At 47.0% G+C, this 18556-nt stretch overlaps 1 protein-coding gene across 4 annotated transcripts in view; it reads right to left on the reverse strand.

Moving 5' to 3' along the window:
• Positions 1 to 18556, reverse strand: part of ABHD1 (abhydrolase domain containing 1) — a 141131-nt gene that overhangs the window by 50116 nt on the left and 72459 nt on the right. For all 4 annotated transcript variants that reach the window (XM_083178991.1, XM_083178992.1, XM_083178994.1 and 1 more), the window contains one exon: positions 12119 to 12279. In XM_083178991.1, the coding sequence (XP_083035117.1) occupies positions 12119 to 12279 (161 nt within the window). The remainder of the gene's footprint in view (positions 1 to 12118; positions 12280 to 18556) is intronic.

Here is an 18556-nt window from a genome sequence, read left to right on the forward strand (position 1 = left end):
CGGCCATCGGCAGTGCGGCTGAGTTGACCTAACTGCTGTATCAGCAGGGAACGCGGGAGCTGGTGCAGAGCCTTCTCTCGCTGCCAGTAATAAACATGTCACTCTGAGCGGGGCGGCCATCGGCACTGCGGCTGAGCTGACCTAACTGGCTGTATCAGCAGAGATCGCGGGAGCTGGTGCAGAGACTTGGCAAGTCTGTATGAGTGTCGGGATGGGATAGAGACTAGGGATGACCATCGATGATTCGAAATCATCGATGGTTCATGGCTGATGTTGAATACTTTTGCCATCGATGGTTTCCCTCCATCGATGGAACAGCAAAACGATGTTTTGCTTTTTTTCCCTTCAAAGCACCCCCGACACCCACGAAGCCCCGCCCCCATGTTTTGATTGGCTCACAGGCGATGGTCAGCCATTGTATAGTTTAGCACTATCGATGGCCAGTTGCAGAATTGCCATCGATGGCAACCATCCCTAATAGAGACTGCCAATAACATATATGTCGGAAGGGGGCTGCTGGGCATACCCTCTCTCAGCAGCTCCTCCTCCCATGTTCTGCAGTTTATCAGGCACCAATCCTCCCTTCCCAACTGAAGAGCAGCTGACTAACCCCGCATATATAACTAGGGACAGAGGTGTATATGTTATCCCAGCTGTCACCATTGGGAGAGGAGGTGCTTAGAGATATTCTATGCTTCGTGATGGGTGCAGTGAGGGGAAAAGGATTCTGTGATAGGGGATTCTGGGGTGTTCTGCTGGGTGGAGCATATATAATGCCTTATATACAGTATCTCTCCATGTGAAGGAAGCCGCTGTCACGGCATGTCAACAAAAACAATCCACGAGCCAACAGTTTGCAGGCGCGCCATATTTTCTCACTTACTTGCACTCACAATATTTTCGTGTATAATTGGATTGACCCCTAAGTGTGGTGGTTAGAATGTCTGCTAGGGGGCATCAGCCAAGATCTTGCCTAGGGCATCAAATTGGCTAGGGCCGGCACTGGCCCCGGCACACTATCCTGACGCCCCGGCACACAATCTTCATGTCCCGGCACACTATCCTCACGCCCCGGCACACTATCCTCACGCCCCGGCACACTATCCTCACTCCCCGGCACACTGTCCTGACGCCCCGGCACACTATCCTCACGCCCCGGCACACTATCCTCACGCCCCGGCACACTATCCTCACGCCCCGGCACACTATCCTCACTCCCCGGCACACTGTCCTGACGCCCCGGCACACTATCCTCACTCCCCGGCACACAATCTTCATGTCCCGGCACACTATCCTCACGTCCCGGCACACTATCCTCACTCCCCGGCACACTGTCCTGACGCCCCGGCACACTATCCTCACTCCCCGGCACACAATCTTCATGTCCCGGCACACTATCCTCACGTCCCGGCACACTATCCTCACGCCCCGGCACATTATCCTCACGCCCCGGCACACTATCCTCACGCCCCGGCACACTATCCTCACGCCCCGGCACACTATCCTCACGCCCCGGCACACTGTCCTCACGCCCCGGCACACTGTCCTCACGCCCCGGCACACTGTCCTCACGCCCCGGCACACAATCTTCATGTCCCGGCACACAATCCTGACGCCCCGGCACACTATCCTCACGCCCCGGCACACTATCCTCACGCCCCGGCACACTATCCTCACGCCCCGGCACACTATCCTCACACCCCGGCACACTATCCTCACGCCCCGACACACTGTCCTGACGCCCCGACACACATTCTTCATGTCCCGGCACACTATCCTGACGCCCCGGCACACTATCCTCACGCCCCGGCACACTATCCTGACGCCCCGGCACACTATCCTGATGCCCCGGCACACTATCCTGACGCCCCGGCACACTGTCCTCACGCCCCGGCACACAATCTTCATGTCCCGGCACACAATCCTGACGCCCCGGCACACTATCCTCACGCCCCGGCACACTATCCTCACGCCCCGGCACACTATCCTCACGCCCCGGCACACTATCCTCACGCCCCGACACACTGTCCTGACGCCCCGGCACACATTCTTCATGTCCCGGCACACAATCCTGACGCCCCGGCACACTATCCTGACGCCCCGGCACACTATCCTCACGCCCCGGCACACTATCCTGACGCCCCGGCACACTATCCTGACGCCCTGGCACACATTCTTCATGTCCCGGCACACAATCCTGACGCCCCGGCACACTATCCTCACGCCCCGGCACACTATCCTCACGCCCCGGCACACTATCCTCACGCCCCGGCACACTATCCTGACGCCCCGGCACACTGTCCTGACGCCCCGGCACACAATCTTCATGTCCCGGCACACTATCCTGACGCCCCGGCACACTATCCTGACGCCCCGGCACACTATCCTGACGCCCCGGCACACACTCTTCATGTCCCGGCACACTATCCTCACGCCCCGGCACACTATCCTCACGCCCCGGCACACTATCCTCACGCCCCGGCACACTATCCTCACGCCCCGGCACACTATCCTCACGCCCCGGCACACTATCCTCACGCCCCGGCACACTATCCTCACGCCCCGGCACACTATCCTCACGCCCCGGCACACTATCCTCACGCCCCGGCACACAATCTTCATGTCCCGGCACACAATCCTGACGCCCCGGCACACTATCCTCACGCCCCGGCACACTATCCTCACGCCCCGGCACACTATCCTCACGCCCCGGCACACTATCCTCACGCCCCGACACACTGTCCTGACGCCCCGGCACACATTCTTCATGTCCCGGCACACAATACTGACGCCCCGGCACACTATCCTGACGCCCCGGCACACTATCCTCACGCCCCGGCACACTATCCTGACGCCCCGGCACACTGTCCTGACGCCCCGGCACACAATCTTCATGTCCCGGCACACTATCCTCACGCCCCGGCACACTATCCTCACGCCCCGGCACACAATCTTCATGTCCCGGCACACTATCCTGACACCCCGGCACACTATCCTGACGCCCCGGCACACTATCCTGATGCCCCGGCACACTATCCTGACGCCCCGGCACACTATCCTCACGCCCCGGCACACTATCCTCACGCCCCGGCACACAATCTTCACGTCCCGGCACACTATCCTGACGCCCCGGCACACTGTCCTGACGCCCCGGCACACTATCCTGACGCCCCGGCACACTATCCTGACGCCCCGGCACACTATCCTGACGCCCCGGCACACAATCTTCATGTCCCGGCACACTATCCTGACGCCCCGGCACACTGTCCTGATGCCCCGGCACACTATCCTGACGCCCCGGCACACTATCCTGACGCCCCGGCACACTATCCTGACGCCCCGGCACACTATCCTCACGCCCCGGCACACTATCCTCACGCCCCGGCACACTGTCCTGACGCCCCGGCACACTATCCTGACGCCCCGGCACAGGAGGGGGAGGAAGCTGCTATAATAGGCTGATAGAACAGCAGGATAACGCCAGTAAGAAGTGGCGTTATTATCACTAGGCTTCCGAATTAATTTTACAATTGAAGGTTAATAAATATGAGTAGATCACATTTCCCATTATAATTATGTGAAATGCGATAATTCGGAATATGAGGAGAAATTTGCGAAAACCTCTACAATACATGGTTTTAAGTGAAACAAAAAAAAAATGCGGAAAGGTACAAAAACACCCACTTTTTACATTGTTCGTAAGAATGGGCCCCAAATGTAATATTAGAACTACACATACCAGTAGACCGTTTAATGCCCTGCATGCTGATACTTGTTGTTCTCCTAGTACCAGCAGGTGGGGCATGCTTGCTGTGACCTGTAGTTCCACAAGTAAAGCATATTATTAGAACTTTAACACGTTAATGTTATGAGCTCAGCAGCCCCCACCTAGCGGTGCCGGCATAACATGGGGCTTCAGTCCTGAAGGGAGGGCACGATTGGGGAAGGGGTCCCCACTCTCCCAGGGACCTCCCACAGGGCTCAATAGCTAGGGCATGGATCTTCAAACTGTGGCCCTCCAGATATTGTGGAACTACATGTCCCAGCATGCCCTGACAGTTTTGGCATGCTCTTATAGGAAAAAATGTGGCAATGCATGCTGGGACATGTAGTTTCACAACATCTGGAGGGCCGCAGTTTGAAGACCCATGAACTAGGGGGTTAATGCCACAAGGACTGGAACAAACGTGTCTCCCGGCTGTGTCATCACCTTACTGACAAGTGAAGCCAAGTTTTGGTCTAAAAAAATCCCAGAGACCCCTGTATCTTTTTTACCCCCGTACTTTTGGAACCAGGACCAGAGCAAGGGCCCAGGGCTAGTTCTTTAAATGCAGGGGAAGCCTATACAAATATTTCCCTGTACATTTAGAACCAGCAGAAGGTTAAACAGCCCAGGGCCAGTTATGCTCTGGGGGGACGGGGACCCCATGATGTTTATTTTTCACCCTTTCTTTTCCTCACGGATCTGAGTGATCTCTGCATTTTGAGCTGAGTTATCGGCAGAGATTGCTGAAATCAATGACAGCAAATTTCCTTGTTGTACTTGCGTCGGTGGAAAGTCCTGAGATTTTGGCTGATGGTCTCTTAACTCTTAATGTGTGTGTGGACTGCCGCAAATGGCACTCGTATTTCAGCAAACTCTGCCGGGTTTTGTAACTTGCTGAGATGCATTTGATGGCTGACACATAAATCACAAAACCAGGAGAAGGTGACCACTGGTGCGCTGTCTGTAATTGTAAACGTGGTGCTGGTCCTCTCATTGGATGGATATTCGCCACAGGTCAGCGGCCACACAAGGATAATAAAAACAAGGAAAAGCAGGTCAGTGGCAACTCCGCAGGACACTATTTGGAATCGGTGAGTGACTCCTATGGACTCACCTGTCTATCAGGCTCTATGTGCATATAAGGGTATATTTGGGTCATCACATGTCCCGTTCCCATGAAATCATGGTTAACCCTAAAATGGTGCCGTTTTCACTCAAAGGTTTCTTTATTCCAGGATATCACCGACTGCCACTGAAGTATCTCATATCCAGACAGTCGTAAATAAATCAATTATTCCAATGATGTGGCCCAAAAAAGCAATATGTACAGTGATAAAACCAAGCCAAAGACGTCCTTCCATCACTGACCCTCATAAACCACCTTAGCTCACCCGGGCTTAGAGACAAGGTGGGATGCTGCTAGATGGAAAATACAGCCTTAAAATCAGTGACGTTGGAAATTCCTCCTCAATACCAACGCGTTTGGGGCCCAATTTGGCCCTTTTGCAAGGTGTGGAGGAGGAAGATACAATGAGGGTTTTTATGCCCCTTCCACAAACCCAGTAATAAGCGCAAAAAATAAAAGTGGGATTAGATCAGTACGGCTTATCTAACACAGAGACATATCAGAACGGGATTTAACAAGATGCGATATCCATACAATCATTCAATGGTATAGCGTTAAAGCGGACATACTGTATACAAGCATGTTTGTAAAATGCATATATAGCAGGGTTGCCGACCCTCCCGGAATTACCGGGAGTCTCCCGAAAATCGGGTCCCCCGGAAGGGTGGGGAACCCTCCCGGAATCAGGGGGACCCCCATTGAGCCCCCCGATCGCTGCATTTAAATGCTGCAATCCGCGGGTCTCAGAGGAGGGGGCGGAGCTAAAGCGACACTCGTGTCATTTTAGCCCTGCCCCCTCCATGGAGATCATTGATTTTGGCTATTTCCCAAAATGAGGCGGGGCTTAATGACGTCACAGTCAAGCCCCGCCCCCGAATGGGTAATGAAAGTCTCCTCTCCGGGCCACTGGGCCCCACGAGGGGACGCGCATTACATCAAAAGTATTACGCGTCCGCTCGCCGCGCTTTGGGCTCGCCACACCATACAAAATCAACTCCACGCCGACGTGGATAGTGGATGTATGAAAAGGTCAGAGGACGCGTACCGCTGCCCTCACCACGCTTCAGGTTGGCGGTAACAATGGGGGGGGGGGGGGAATTTAACATTGTAATTACCCATCTGGGTGCGGATACAATTAAAAATCGGGTCTGGGTGAGCATTTAACATTGAAATCGCGTCGCATGCCATTATAATGGCATGCGATGCGACGCAATATTAAAATTGTACACTCATCCCGGGAAAAGCCTCAAATGGGGTCCATCGCATACCTTAATTAGTGGTATGCGATGCGACGGGCGCCGTGATACTACACAAGTACCTATAAAAGTTCCTTATAGTAGAAGCAGCAAACCAAACAAACATCCCCGATCCAGCGGCAAAGCGCTGCCACCCATGGCCGGCAATCAGAAGCGACGTCAGCCTCTGGAATTGGCACCCAGAACGCACATTGGGGAACACATGAGAATCTGCGCTCTCCATTGGTCCCGGCCTTGACAACCATTCCCCCATGCCATCAAACAACGATGTCCCCACTAGAACACGATATGCAACAAATAAAGGAATGATAAAGGTAATCCTAAAAAAAAAATATATATATATATTTTTTTTTATTTTAAAATTTTTTTTATCTCAAAATCTACATTTAGACCTGGCGGGACCATTGTTTTTAGTTTATAAATGGTCTGCATCTCTGTATGGGCCAGTGTTTGATCAATGTCATTCATTCTCCAGTGTGTCTTCCCAATTCTAAAACCCCACACAATGAAGATAAATGATCCATGTTACAGTGATGAGGTTTTGTTATGTGATCTGATAGGTTGGGAGACTCTAGACCTTTATTACGTTCCGATAGCCTCGTGTTTATGCCCGCGAGGTTCCTCCCAATTACATTCTATTAGGTACAGTAGATGCAATATTTACTATTACATGTAATACAATCCTCTATTGCATATGTACTTTCGGCACTTGTGTAGTATCACGGCGCCCATCGCATCGCATACCACTAAATAGGGTAGGCGATGGTATGCGTTTTCCGAGTGAAAAAGCCCAAATGTACAATTCATTATCACATCGCATCGCATGCCAGCAAATGGCCGGGACCAAGGGAGAGCGCAGATTCTCCTGTGTTCCCCACTGTGCGTTCCATTCGGGGGGCCAATTCCAGAGGCTGACGCAGCAAGCCCCGCTAGTGGACGCGGAAGACATGTAAAGTAATCTGTGTCCGCTCACCTCGCTGCGCTCGCCACACTATCTAAAATCAACTCCACGCCGATGTGGATAGTGGGGGTATGAAAAGGTCAGAGGACGCGTACCGCCGCCCCTCGCAGGTTTGCTGCGCTCGCCACGCTTCGGGTTGGCGTTGATAGTGGGGGTGGCGTTGATAGTGGGGGTGGCGTTGACAATTGGGGTGCATTTAACATTGTAAGCACCCATCAGGGTGCTTGTACAATTAAAAATCGCATCGCATGCCGCTATATTGCATGCACTGCAGTACGATCAACATCGTGGGCGCCAGGATAATACACAAGTACCGTACTTTCTTTGTGTGTGCAGGCTACTCTTGTACGACGGTCACTGAGCTTTTCCATAGGCGGCATAGACTACACACACCACGGCTATAGAAGCCTTTCGGTAAGAGGTGACATATATATATATTTATAGCACGTTTACAATTATGCCTTTAATATTCTTGGTTCTTCTATATACAGATTTGGGATCTGATTTCACAAATGTAGTAAGGTGCGGGTCATTAGAAGAATATTCCGGTGCTTTTTAATGACCCGTTCTAACTGTTGACTGGTAAATTGAGTAATGAACATTGAGATTTGTTTGACATGACATTTGGTTGAGGATTCTGAATTTATTAATAAATCCCTTCCGCTATCCCGTGCTCTCTTAATAATCTTTTTTTTTTTTTTTTATTCAATAATTTTTATTGATTTTGCATACAGAAATTAAACAAGACAACACACAAAAAGACACATCAGTATACAGGTGGTACGCGTCCAATTACAAGCGTAGTACAGTGCCGACATATACAAAAATAAAAACGAGAAGCCATTGTAAGATATAGATAGCAATTCCTGTATAGGTTTTACCAGTAGAAATACCCGAAGGCGCCATTCGGGTATGTGTTTGGTATAAAGGAGTATGAATCTTACAGTAAGTGAAATGTACTACCCCACCTAGTACATATTATAAACAGGATATCCATTCATGCATTCAGGCTGTAATCAGAATATTATAGTGATACTGATGTGTCAACCAAAAACTAAAATAAGAATAAACCCCTTACAAAAGCAAACCTCCCAATAACCGCCCACCCTGTATGACCTAACCCCAACCCAGGTATACTTGGATCCCTTAAACACTACTACCCCCTTCTACTGAACTAACTACCTATATCCCCCCACCCACCCATATTTCTATAATAGGGAATAAATTAGCGGCTGTTAGCTATCAGCTAACCTATGCCTAAAAAAAACAAACTAATTTACCCCTACCTCCCACCCACCCCACAAAAGGATAGCAATAGGATGGACTATCTGGGGAAGCGGACAAATGTTATCAAAATGTTTTGGACACATTGTTTAAGGATAATATCCACCGTATCAAACTGGAGCAGTAGGACAATCACATGAACAAACCCCCCTCCCCCCCATACAGGATAATACAAGTAGACAGTAGGAATAGAAATATAGAAACTGGTCTGCACAAAATGTTGCTCAGGCCGGGCCCTCCGTCTCCGAAATGACATATGAACATCAGAAGCCGGGAAGTCAGTCCAATAATAGAAATATTAAAGAGCATTATCTTTAATCTGGCCAAGTGTCATAGCTTCTCAGACGTAGCAGCATAGCAATAGTATGGCCCCTTCTCATATAGTAGAAAACATACAGGACATATAGTGACCACGGGAATCCGAATATCCCCATAATGAGTCTGTAGCTGCCAAGGCAAGAAGCCTAAGATTCTCCGGTCAAGTCCTGGAGTGGCATATACGCAGGATATAGAGTCAGGTGCATAGATCTGGAAATGCATATTTACTGCTGCAGCTGGATAAACAACACCCTTGTCCGAAGAGTCAGGAGTACCGGGGGTGATACAGGATTGCTCTGTTTGATGGGATAATCCCAGAGGCTGTGAAGGCGTGGAAGTAGTGCAGATCAAGGTTGTAGGATATACAGGAGGAGTCTCCATCTGATCAAATGCATGCAGAAGCCGCTGAGTGGAGGCATTATTGGCCTCGATTATGTGCTGCAAAGTTACTGACATGGTGTGTTTCAAGTTGCCCCACACAACTACAGTGACGAGACGGTGGCGGCTAGCACACCACCAGGTAGATAAAATAGTGCCTCTGGTAGAATCAAGTAGAAAGCATCCAGTACAGCAGTTGGCCCACAATAAAATCCAATTTAACTGTTGAAGCCCTGCAAACCAACATAAAGGATATGTAGCAGAGAGCAATAGTAACAGGTTCTATTTGTATCCAATATAGAAACAGTGTTCCAGGGAACCCGACTCAGAATAAACAAATGTAGCACAGTACCTTTCCAATGGTGTAGAAACAGAAGCACCAGTGAGCCAGACACCGCTAGCCGTCTGCAGCAGGGGAGATGTACACAGATAACAGGGTCCAGGATATGTATCAAATGTCAGGAACAGTGAACGCGGCTGGGCAGGATGTCAGCGGCGGGTGGCAGCAGCAGTATATTCCGTTCCTCCGCTCAGAAGCCGCACGACAGGCCAAAGACCCCGGTCCCCCGTCTCGGAAGGCCAAGATGGCGGCCGGCCGCGATCCCGCCACCCACCCCAGCAGCAGGATAGAACCTTAGCGGTGCCGCGTCTCCTCAGCTCACCGCAGGAAGCAGACCGGAGAAAGGGTCCCAGCAGCAGCGCGCCCAGCCCCAGATCTCGCCGCCACGACTGGCAGATAGGGCCGCAGGAAGAACCGCCGAGGTAGAAGGCTCCAAGATGGCGTCCGCAGCGCGGTACGCTGCAGGCCCAAGCAGCCGCCTCACCCTGCACGCACCAACCAGGAGCACCACAAACGTCCAAGGGGAAGCAGAGAAGGCTCTGGAAGGTAAGCGACAAGGGGTAGAATGTCCGCGGCCCCCGGGGAAGGATATTTAGGCAGGATAGATGCGGAGCCCAGAGCACACACGTCCACTCAGCTAGTAGGTCAAGCCACGCCCTAATCTTTATATCCTTTACTGTGGAATTTGTCCTCAAGTCTAGTCGTCTGGTCTTCAGAAGTTACCAGGTCAGTAGAATTTCACCTGATGCGTTGAAACGGACTTCCAGGTTCTCTTTAACCAGTTGAAATGATGGTTACTCTCAGCACCAATAAATTAATAACAGTCTGTTTTTCTGACAAAATTTATTGTCTTGTGATGTCCATCTTCTACATATCACGTTAGATTCAAGAAGTCTACAGACTTGTGGCTAATAGTAAGAGTAAGTTTTATAATTTGGACATTTAAGTTAAGGTGTTGACAGAATTGATCCAATTCCACCGCAATTCCCTGCCAAACAATTTTTTTTTTTATCATTCCTTTATTTGTTACTGATGTTTTTTGCTGATGTTTTGTTGCATATCGTGTTCTAGTGGGGACCTCGTTGTTTGATGGCATGGGGAACGGTTGTCAAGGCCGGGACCAATGGAGAGCGCAGATTCTCCTGTGTTACCCACTGTGCGTTCCATTTTGCATTCCGGGGGACAATTCCAGAGGCTGACGTCGCTTCTGCTTGCTGGCCGGGGGCTGGGCTGGCGGTTTGCCACTGTATCGGGGATGTTTGTTTGGTTCGCTGCTTCCACTGTGGCTACATTGAAAATGGATCTGTACCATCAGATTAGGAACTTTTATATACTCCGGACTATCTACTATATATGCATTTTACAAACATGCTTGTATATGTCCGCTTTAACGCTATACCATTGAATGATTGTATGGATATCGCATCTTGTTAAATCCCGTTCTGATATGTCTCTGTGTTAGATAAGCCGTACTGATCTAATCCCACTTTTATTTTTTGCGCTTATTACTGGGTTTGTGGAAGGGGCATAAAAATCCTCATTGTATCTTCCTCCTCCACACCTTGCAAAAGGGCCAAATTGGGCCCCAAACGCGTTGGTATTGAGGAGGAATTTCCAACGTCACTGATTTTAAGGCTGTATTTTCCATCTAGCAGCATCCCACCTTGTCTCTAAGCCCGGGTGAGCTAAGGTGGTTTATGGGGGTCAGTGATGGAAGGACGTCTTTGGCTTGGTTTTATCACTGTACATATTGCTTTTTTGGACCACATCTTTGGAATAATTGATTTATTTACAACTGTCTGGATATGAGATACTTCAGTGGCAGTCGGTAATATCCTGGAATAAAGAAACCTTTGAGTGAAAACGGCACCATTTTAGGGTGAGCCATTATTTCATGGGAACGAGACATGTGATGACCCAAAGATACCCTTATATGCACATAGAGCCTGATAGACAGGTGAGTCCATAGGAGTCACTCACCGATTCCAAATCGTGTCCTGCGGAGTTGCCACTGACCTGCTTTTCCTTGTTTTTATTATCCTTGTGTGGCCGCTGACCTGTGGCGAATACCCATCCAATGAGAGGACCAGCACCACGTTTACCATTAGAGACAGCGCACCAGTGGTCACCTTCTCCTGGTTTTGTATGTCTGTATTTGGGGTTGGTATCCCTAGGTCAGGCATGTCCAAACTATGGCCCTCCAACTGTTGTGAAACTACAAGTCTCATCATGCCTTGCCACAGTTTTGCTATTGGGGAATGCTAAAGCTATGGCAAGGCATGCTGGGATGTGTAGTTTCACAACAGCTGGAGGGCCACAGTTTGGACATATCTGCCCTAGGTGATATACAGCACAGCAGCCTTTTGATGCGGTTATACCCTTTAAAATATTTTTTCTTGTAATCTGAAATCAATACAAACATTAGGGGTACATTTCCTAACAGTCTTCTTTCTGACTGACTCTGGGGAACACCATGGACCCATAGTTATGATTTCCCAGCAATAGGGACAACACTAGAGTGGGTTGGTCCTCTCTAGTGTTCCCAGTGTCAGAAGAACTCTGGGGGGGAAATCTTGTTGGGAATTTAACCAGTGCTACTTTCACTTAAGATTAGAATAAGATTGTCTCAAACTGTTATACTGATTTATGAGACATTATCTATTGTGCCAAGCAGTTCCAGGTCACTTACTTCCTGTAGGACACATGAGGTCTCGAAACCAACAGGACCCGGGCAAGGGTCTGCAATCTCCCCCCAGGACACCAGAACGTTGGGCAGAACTTCTCCATTATAACAGGACAATGAGATTCCAGGATCTGGCGGAGAGCTCCGGACGATACCAAGTGAGGTCTCTATAAAAACAAAGTGAGACATGGAGCCACGGACACTAACAAGGCCAGACATGGAGCCACGGACACTAACAGGGAGAGACATGGACAATAACAAGGCGAGCCATGGAGCACCGGACAGTAACAAGGAGAGACATGTAGACACTGACAATAACAAGGACAGACATGGAACGACGGAAGATAACAAGGTGAGACATGGAACCACTGACACTAACAAGGAGAGAAATGGACAACAAAAAGGAGAGACATGTAGGTATGGACACTAACAAGGAGAGACACGGAGCCACAGACGATAACAAGGAGAGAAATGGAGCCACAGACGATAACAAGGAGAGATATGGAGCCACAGACGATAACAAGGAGAGACATGGAGCCACAGACGATAACAAGGAGAGACATGGAGCCACAGACGATAACAAGGAGAGACACGGAGCCACAGACGATAACAAGGAGAGAAATGGAGCCACAGACGATAACAAGGAGAGATATGGAGCCACAGACGATAACAAGGAGAGACATGGAGCCACAGACGATAACAAGGAGAGACACGGAGCCACAGACGATAACAAGGAGAGACACGGAGCCACAGACGATAACAAGGAGAGAAATGGAGCCACAGACGATAACAAGGAGAGACATGGAGCCACAGACGATAACAAGGAGAGACATGGAGCCACAGACGATAACAAGGAGAGACATGGAGCCACGGACGATAACAAGGAGAGACATGGAGCCACAGACGATAACAAGGAGAGACATGGAGCCACAGACGATAACAAGGAGAGACATGGAGCCACGGACGATAACAAGGAGAGACATGGAGCCACGGACGATAACAAGGAGAGAGATGGAGCCACGGGCGATAACAAGGAGAGACATGGAGCCACAGACGATAACAAGGAGAGACATGGAGCCACAGACGATAACAAGGAGAGACATGGAGCCACAGACGATAACAAGGAGAGACATGGAGCCACAGACGATAACAAGGAGAGACATGGAGCCACGGACGATAACAAGGAGAGACATGGAGCCACGGACGATAACAAGGAGAGAGATGGAGCCACGGGCGATAACAAGGAGAGAAATTGAGCCACGGGCGATAACAAGGAGAGAGATGGAGCCACGGGTGATAACAAGGAGAGAGATGGAGCCACGGATGATAACAAGGGAGGACATGGAGCCACGGACGATAACAAGGGAAGACATGGAGCCACGGATGATAACAAGGGAAGACATGGAGCCACAGACGATAACAAGGAGAGAAATGGAGCCACAGACGATAACAAGGAGGGAAATGGAGCCACAGACGATAACAAGGAGAGAAATGGAGCCACGGACGATAACAAGGGAAGACATGGAGCCACGGACGATAACAAGGAGAGAGATGGAGCCACGGGCGATAACAAGGAGAGAAATGGAACCACAGACGATAACAAGGAGAGAAATGGAACCACAGGCGATAACAAGGAAAGACATGGAGCCACGGACGATAACAAGGAAAGACATGGAGCCACGGACGATAACAAGGAGAGCCATGGACGATAACAAGGACATGGAGCCACGGACGATAACAAGGAAAGACATGGAGCCACGGACGATAACAAGGAAAGACATGGAGAGGCGGATGATAACAAGGAGAGACATGGAGCCACGGACGATAACAAGGAGAGACATGGAGCCACGGATGATAACAAGGAGAGACATGGAGCCACGGACGAGAACACTGTGGTACACTTTGATAATGCACCTGACTTCATGACATGTCTTGTTATAATTCAATCTGTTTCTATAGTAGATCATACTGTATATAGAATCAGTTTGCTGTGCAATAACATACAGTAATCAGCTGTTTTGACATCATATATAAATACAATAAAATAATAACTTATAAGGGCTAATTAGGATGTTAGTACACAAATATACCGCACAGGGTAACAGCAATAATAACATATAAGGGCTAATTAGGATGTTAGTACACAAATATACCGCACAGGGTAACAGCAATAATAACATATAAGGGCTAATTAGGATGTTCGTACACAAATATACCGCACAGGGTAACAGCAATAATAACATATTAGGGCTAATTAGGATGTTAGTACACAAATATACCGCACAGGGTAACAGCAATAATAACATATATGGGATAATTAGGGTGTTAGTACACAAATATACCGCACAGGGTAACAGCAATAATAACATATAAGGGCTAATTAGGGTGTTAGTACACAAATATACTGCACAGGGTAACAGCAATAATAACATATATGGGATAATTAGGATGTTAGTACACAAATATACCACACAGGGTAACAGCAATAATAACATATAAGGGCTAATTAGGATGTTCGTACACAAATATACCGCACAGGGTAACAACAATAATAACATATTAGGGCTAATTAGGATGTTAGTACACAAATATACCACACAGGGTAACAGCAATAATAACATATAAGGGCTAATTAGGGTGTTAGTACACAAATATACCGCACAGGGTAACAGCAATAATAACATATAAGGGCTAATTAGGGTGTTAGTACACAAATATACCGCACAGGGTAACAGCAATAATAACATATAAGGGATAATTAGGATGTTAGTACACAAATATACCGCACAGGGTAACAGCAATAATAACATATATGGGATAATTAGGATGTTAGTACACAAATATACCGCACAGGGTAACAGCAATAATAACATATAAGGGCTAATTAGGGTGTTAGTACACAAATATACCGCACAGGGTAACAGCAATAATAACATATATGGGATAATTAGGATGTTAGTACACAAATATACCGCACAGGGTAACAGCAATAATAACATATAAGGGCTAATTAGGGTGTTAGTACACAAATATACCGCACAGGGTAACAGCAATAATAACATATAAGGGCTAATTAGGATGTTAGTACACAAATATACCGCACAGGGTAACAGCAATAATAACATATAAGGGCTAATTAGGGTGTTAGTACACAAATATACCGCACAGGGTAACAGCAATAATAACATATAAGGGCTAATTAGGATGTTAGTACACAAATATACCGCACAGGGTAACAGCAATAATAACATATAAGGGCTAATTAGGATGTTAGTACACAAATATACCGCACAGGGTAACAGCAATAATAACATATAAGGGCTAATTAGGGTGTTAGTACACAAATATACTGCACAGGGTAACAGCAATAATAACATATAAGGGCTAATTAGGGTGTTAGTACACAAATATACCGCACAGGGTAACAGCAATAATAACATATAAGGGCTAATTAGGGTGTTAGTACACAAATATACCGCACAGGGTAACAGCAATAATAACATATAAGGGCTAATTAGGATGTTAGTACACAAATATACCGCACAGGGTAACAGCAATAATAACATATATGGGATAATTAGGATGTTAGTACACAAATATACCGCACAGGGTAACAGCAATAATAACATATAAGGGCTAATTAGGGTGTTAGTACACAAATATACCGCACAGGGTAACAGCAATAATAACATATAAGGGCTAATTAGGGTGTTAGTACACAAATATACCGCACAGGGAAACAGCAATAATAACATATAAGGGCTAATTAGGGTGTTAGTACACAAATATACCGCACAGGGTAACAACAATAATAACATATAAGGGATAATTGGGATGTTAGTACACAAATATACCGCACAGGGTAACAGCAATAATAACATATAAGGGTTAATTAAGATGTTAGTACACAAATATACCGCACAGGGTAACAACAATAATAACATATAAGGGATAATTAGGGTGTTAGTACACAAATATACCACACAGGGTAACAGCAATAATAACATATAAGGGCTAATTAGGATGTTAGTACACAAATATACCGCACAGGGTAACAGCAATAATAACATATATGGGATAATTAGGATGTTAGTACACAAATATACCGCACAGGGTAACAGCAATAATAACATATAAGGGCTAATTAGGGTGTTAGTACACAAATATACCGCACAGGGTAACAGCAATAATAACATATAAGGGCTAATTAGGGTGTTAGTACACAAATATACCGCACAGGGAAACAGCAATAATAACATATAAGGGCTAATTAGGGTGTTAGTACACAAATATACCGCACAGGGTAACAACAATAATAACATATAAGGGATAATTGGGATGTTAGTACACAAATATACCGCACAGGGTAACAGCAATAATAACATATAAGGGTTAATTAAGATGTTAGTACACAAATATACCGCACAGGGTAACAACAATAATAACATATAAGGGATAATTAGGGTGTTAGTACACAAATATACCACACAGGGTAACAGCAATAATAACATATAAGGGCTAATTAGGATGTTAGTACACAAATATACCGCACAGGGTAACAGCAATAATAACGATGAACCCATTTATTAGCTCCTGAAAGTGTACTGGAAACCTCCAGGTGATAAACCAGGTCTCTGCCACAGCTCTGGTGCCTCACTCAGGAGAGGCACCAGGTCTCTGCCACAGCTCTGGTGCCTCACTCAGGGGAGGCACCAGGTCTCTGCCACAGCTCTGGTGCCTCACTCAGGGGAGGCACCAGGTCTTCGTCACAGCTCTGGTGCCTCACACAGGAGAGGCACCAGGTCTCTGCCACAGCTCCAGTGCCTCACTCAGGGGAGGCACCAGGTCTTCGTCACAGCTCTGGTGCCTCACACAGGAGAGGCACCAGGTCTCTGCCACAGCTCTGGTGCCTCACTCAGGAGAGGCACCAGGTCTCTGCCACAGCTCCGGTGCCTCACTCAGGGGAGGCATGGTGAACACAATGAGTAATTGGGAATGATTCAGTCCCTAGAGCTAAAGCTGGATAGAGCCAGACAGTGACCCAATGAGGCGTGATTATTACCCACGTCTGGCATCATTGCACCACACCAGGGCATTGCATTGTCTGATCTGGTCACAGCACTGCCCATACACATATACATACAAACACGCATGTTCTGACACCAACACAAGAAGCACTGAGTATTAGTGCAGGGGCAATAAAGACAATTAGCTCATTACAAGGCAGTCGCAGTGGTTAATGGACACTAGACATATATATTATAGATAAGTGGCGCACGTGGAAAGGGGTGTGGTATAACTCAGACAATGTCTAATCAGACAGTCAATAGTCAACAGCAAAAGTTAGACATTGACTAAAGTTAGACATGCATTAGTTAGACATTGACTAAAGTTAGACATTGACTAAAGTTAGACATTGACTAAAGTTAGACATGCATTAGTTAGACATTGACAAAAGTTAGACATGCATTAGTTAGACATTGACAGAAGTAACAGCACAAATAATAAGAGAGAACATACAGTACATTAACCAATATCAACTGTAATAGCTTTACTAAGGAGAACTGATAAATCTGTTTGTGTCATCTGTGCTTACTAGGGAAGAGCAGACAGTGGAACACACAGGTACCACAAATGGGATGAGCCAACTAGAGGTTAGCATTGAATTCACGACAGATGAGATAAAATTGAGGCAAAATCAAAACAAACAAATCCCCAGGCCCAGATGGGATTCATCCTAGGGCACTAATGGAATTAAGGGAGGAATTAGAAAACCCTTTTCTATTACAATTTTGAGAACTCATGAGAGTATCAAATGCGATACTTGGTTTACACTTGTGTACAAAAGCCATACAAATAATAATCAATAAACCCGAAAATTGGACAGAACCAAGAGATTATCCAGAAAGGGTAACAGATTCCAGTTTTGCTAATAATCATGATATATAAGAGACAAAAGAATTATTAAATTCTCTATATTAAATATGCAAGGTATATAACAAATAACAAGTAGATATAACAGAGAAAGTGCGGTATGTGTGTGTGTGCGTGTGTGTGTGCGTGTGTGTGTGTGTGTGTGTGGGGGGTGACGGGTATATTTCAGACTGTGGGGTAGTCTAAGTAGGCAGTATTTATAACACCCATCCATGCAGTTTTTTACTACAGGGTATCTATAGCTCTGTTGTTTTGTATGCAATCTGACAACCTATTGCATGCATATTATCAATAACTCTCACTGTGCTAGCTCAATTTCTCTCCAATTGTGATCCTACCAATTGTCTTTGACCGCACATTGAATGCATATGGTTTAATTCCTGATGTGCTAGTTTAAATTGTCTCTTTAATTGCTCAAATTACAAACAGAAACTGTTTCCGTTAAGGAATAACATTGTCTCTGAGGCGGTTGTATGAGATACATTACTTTATACTTTATTACATTACTTT

Source organism: Crinia signifera, chromosome 3 (assembly GCF_055691185.1).
Source record: "Crinia signifera chromosome 3, ASM5569118v1, whole genome shotgun sequence".
Classification (NCBI taxonomy): domain Eukaryota; kingdom Metazoa; phylum Chordata; class Amphibia; order Anura; family Myobatrachidae; genus Crinia; species Crinia signifera.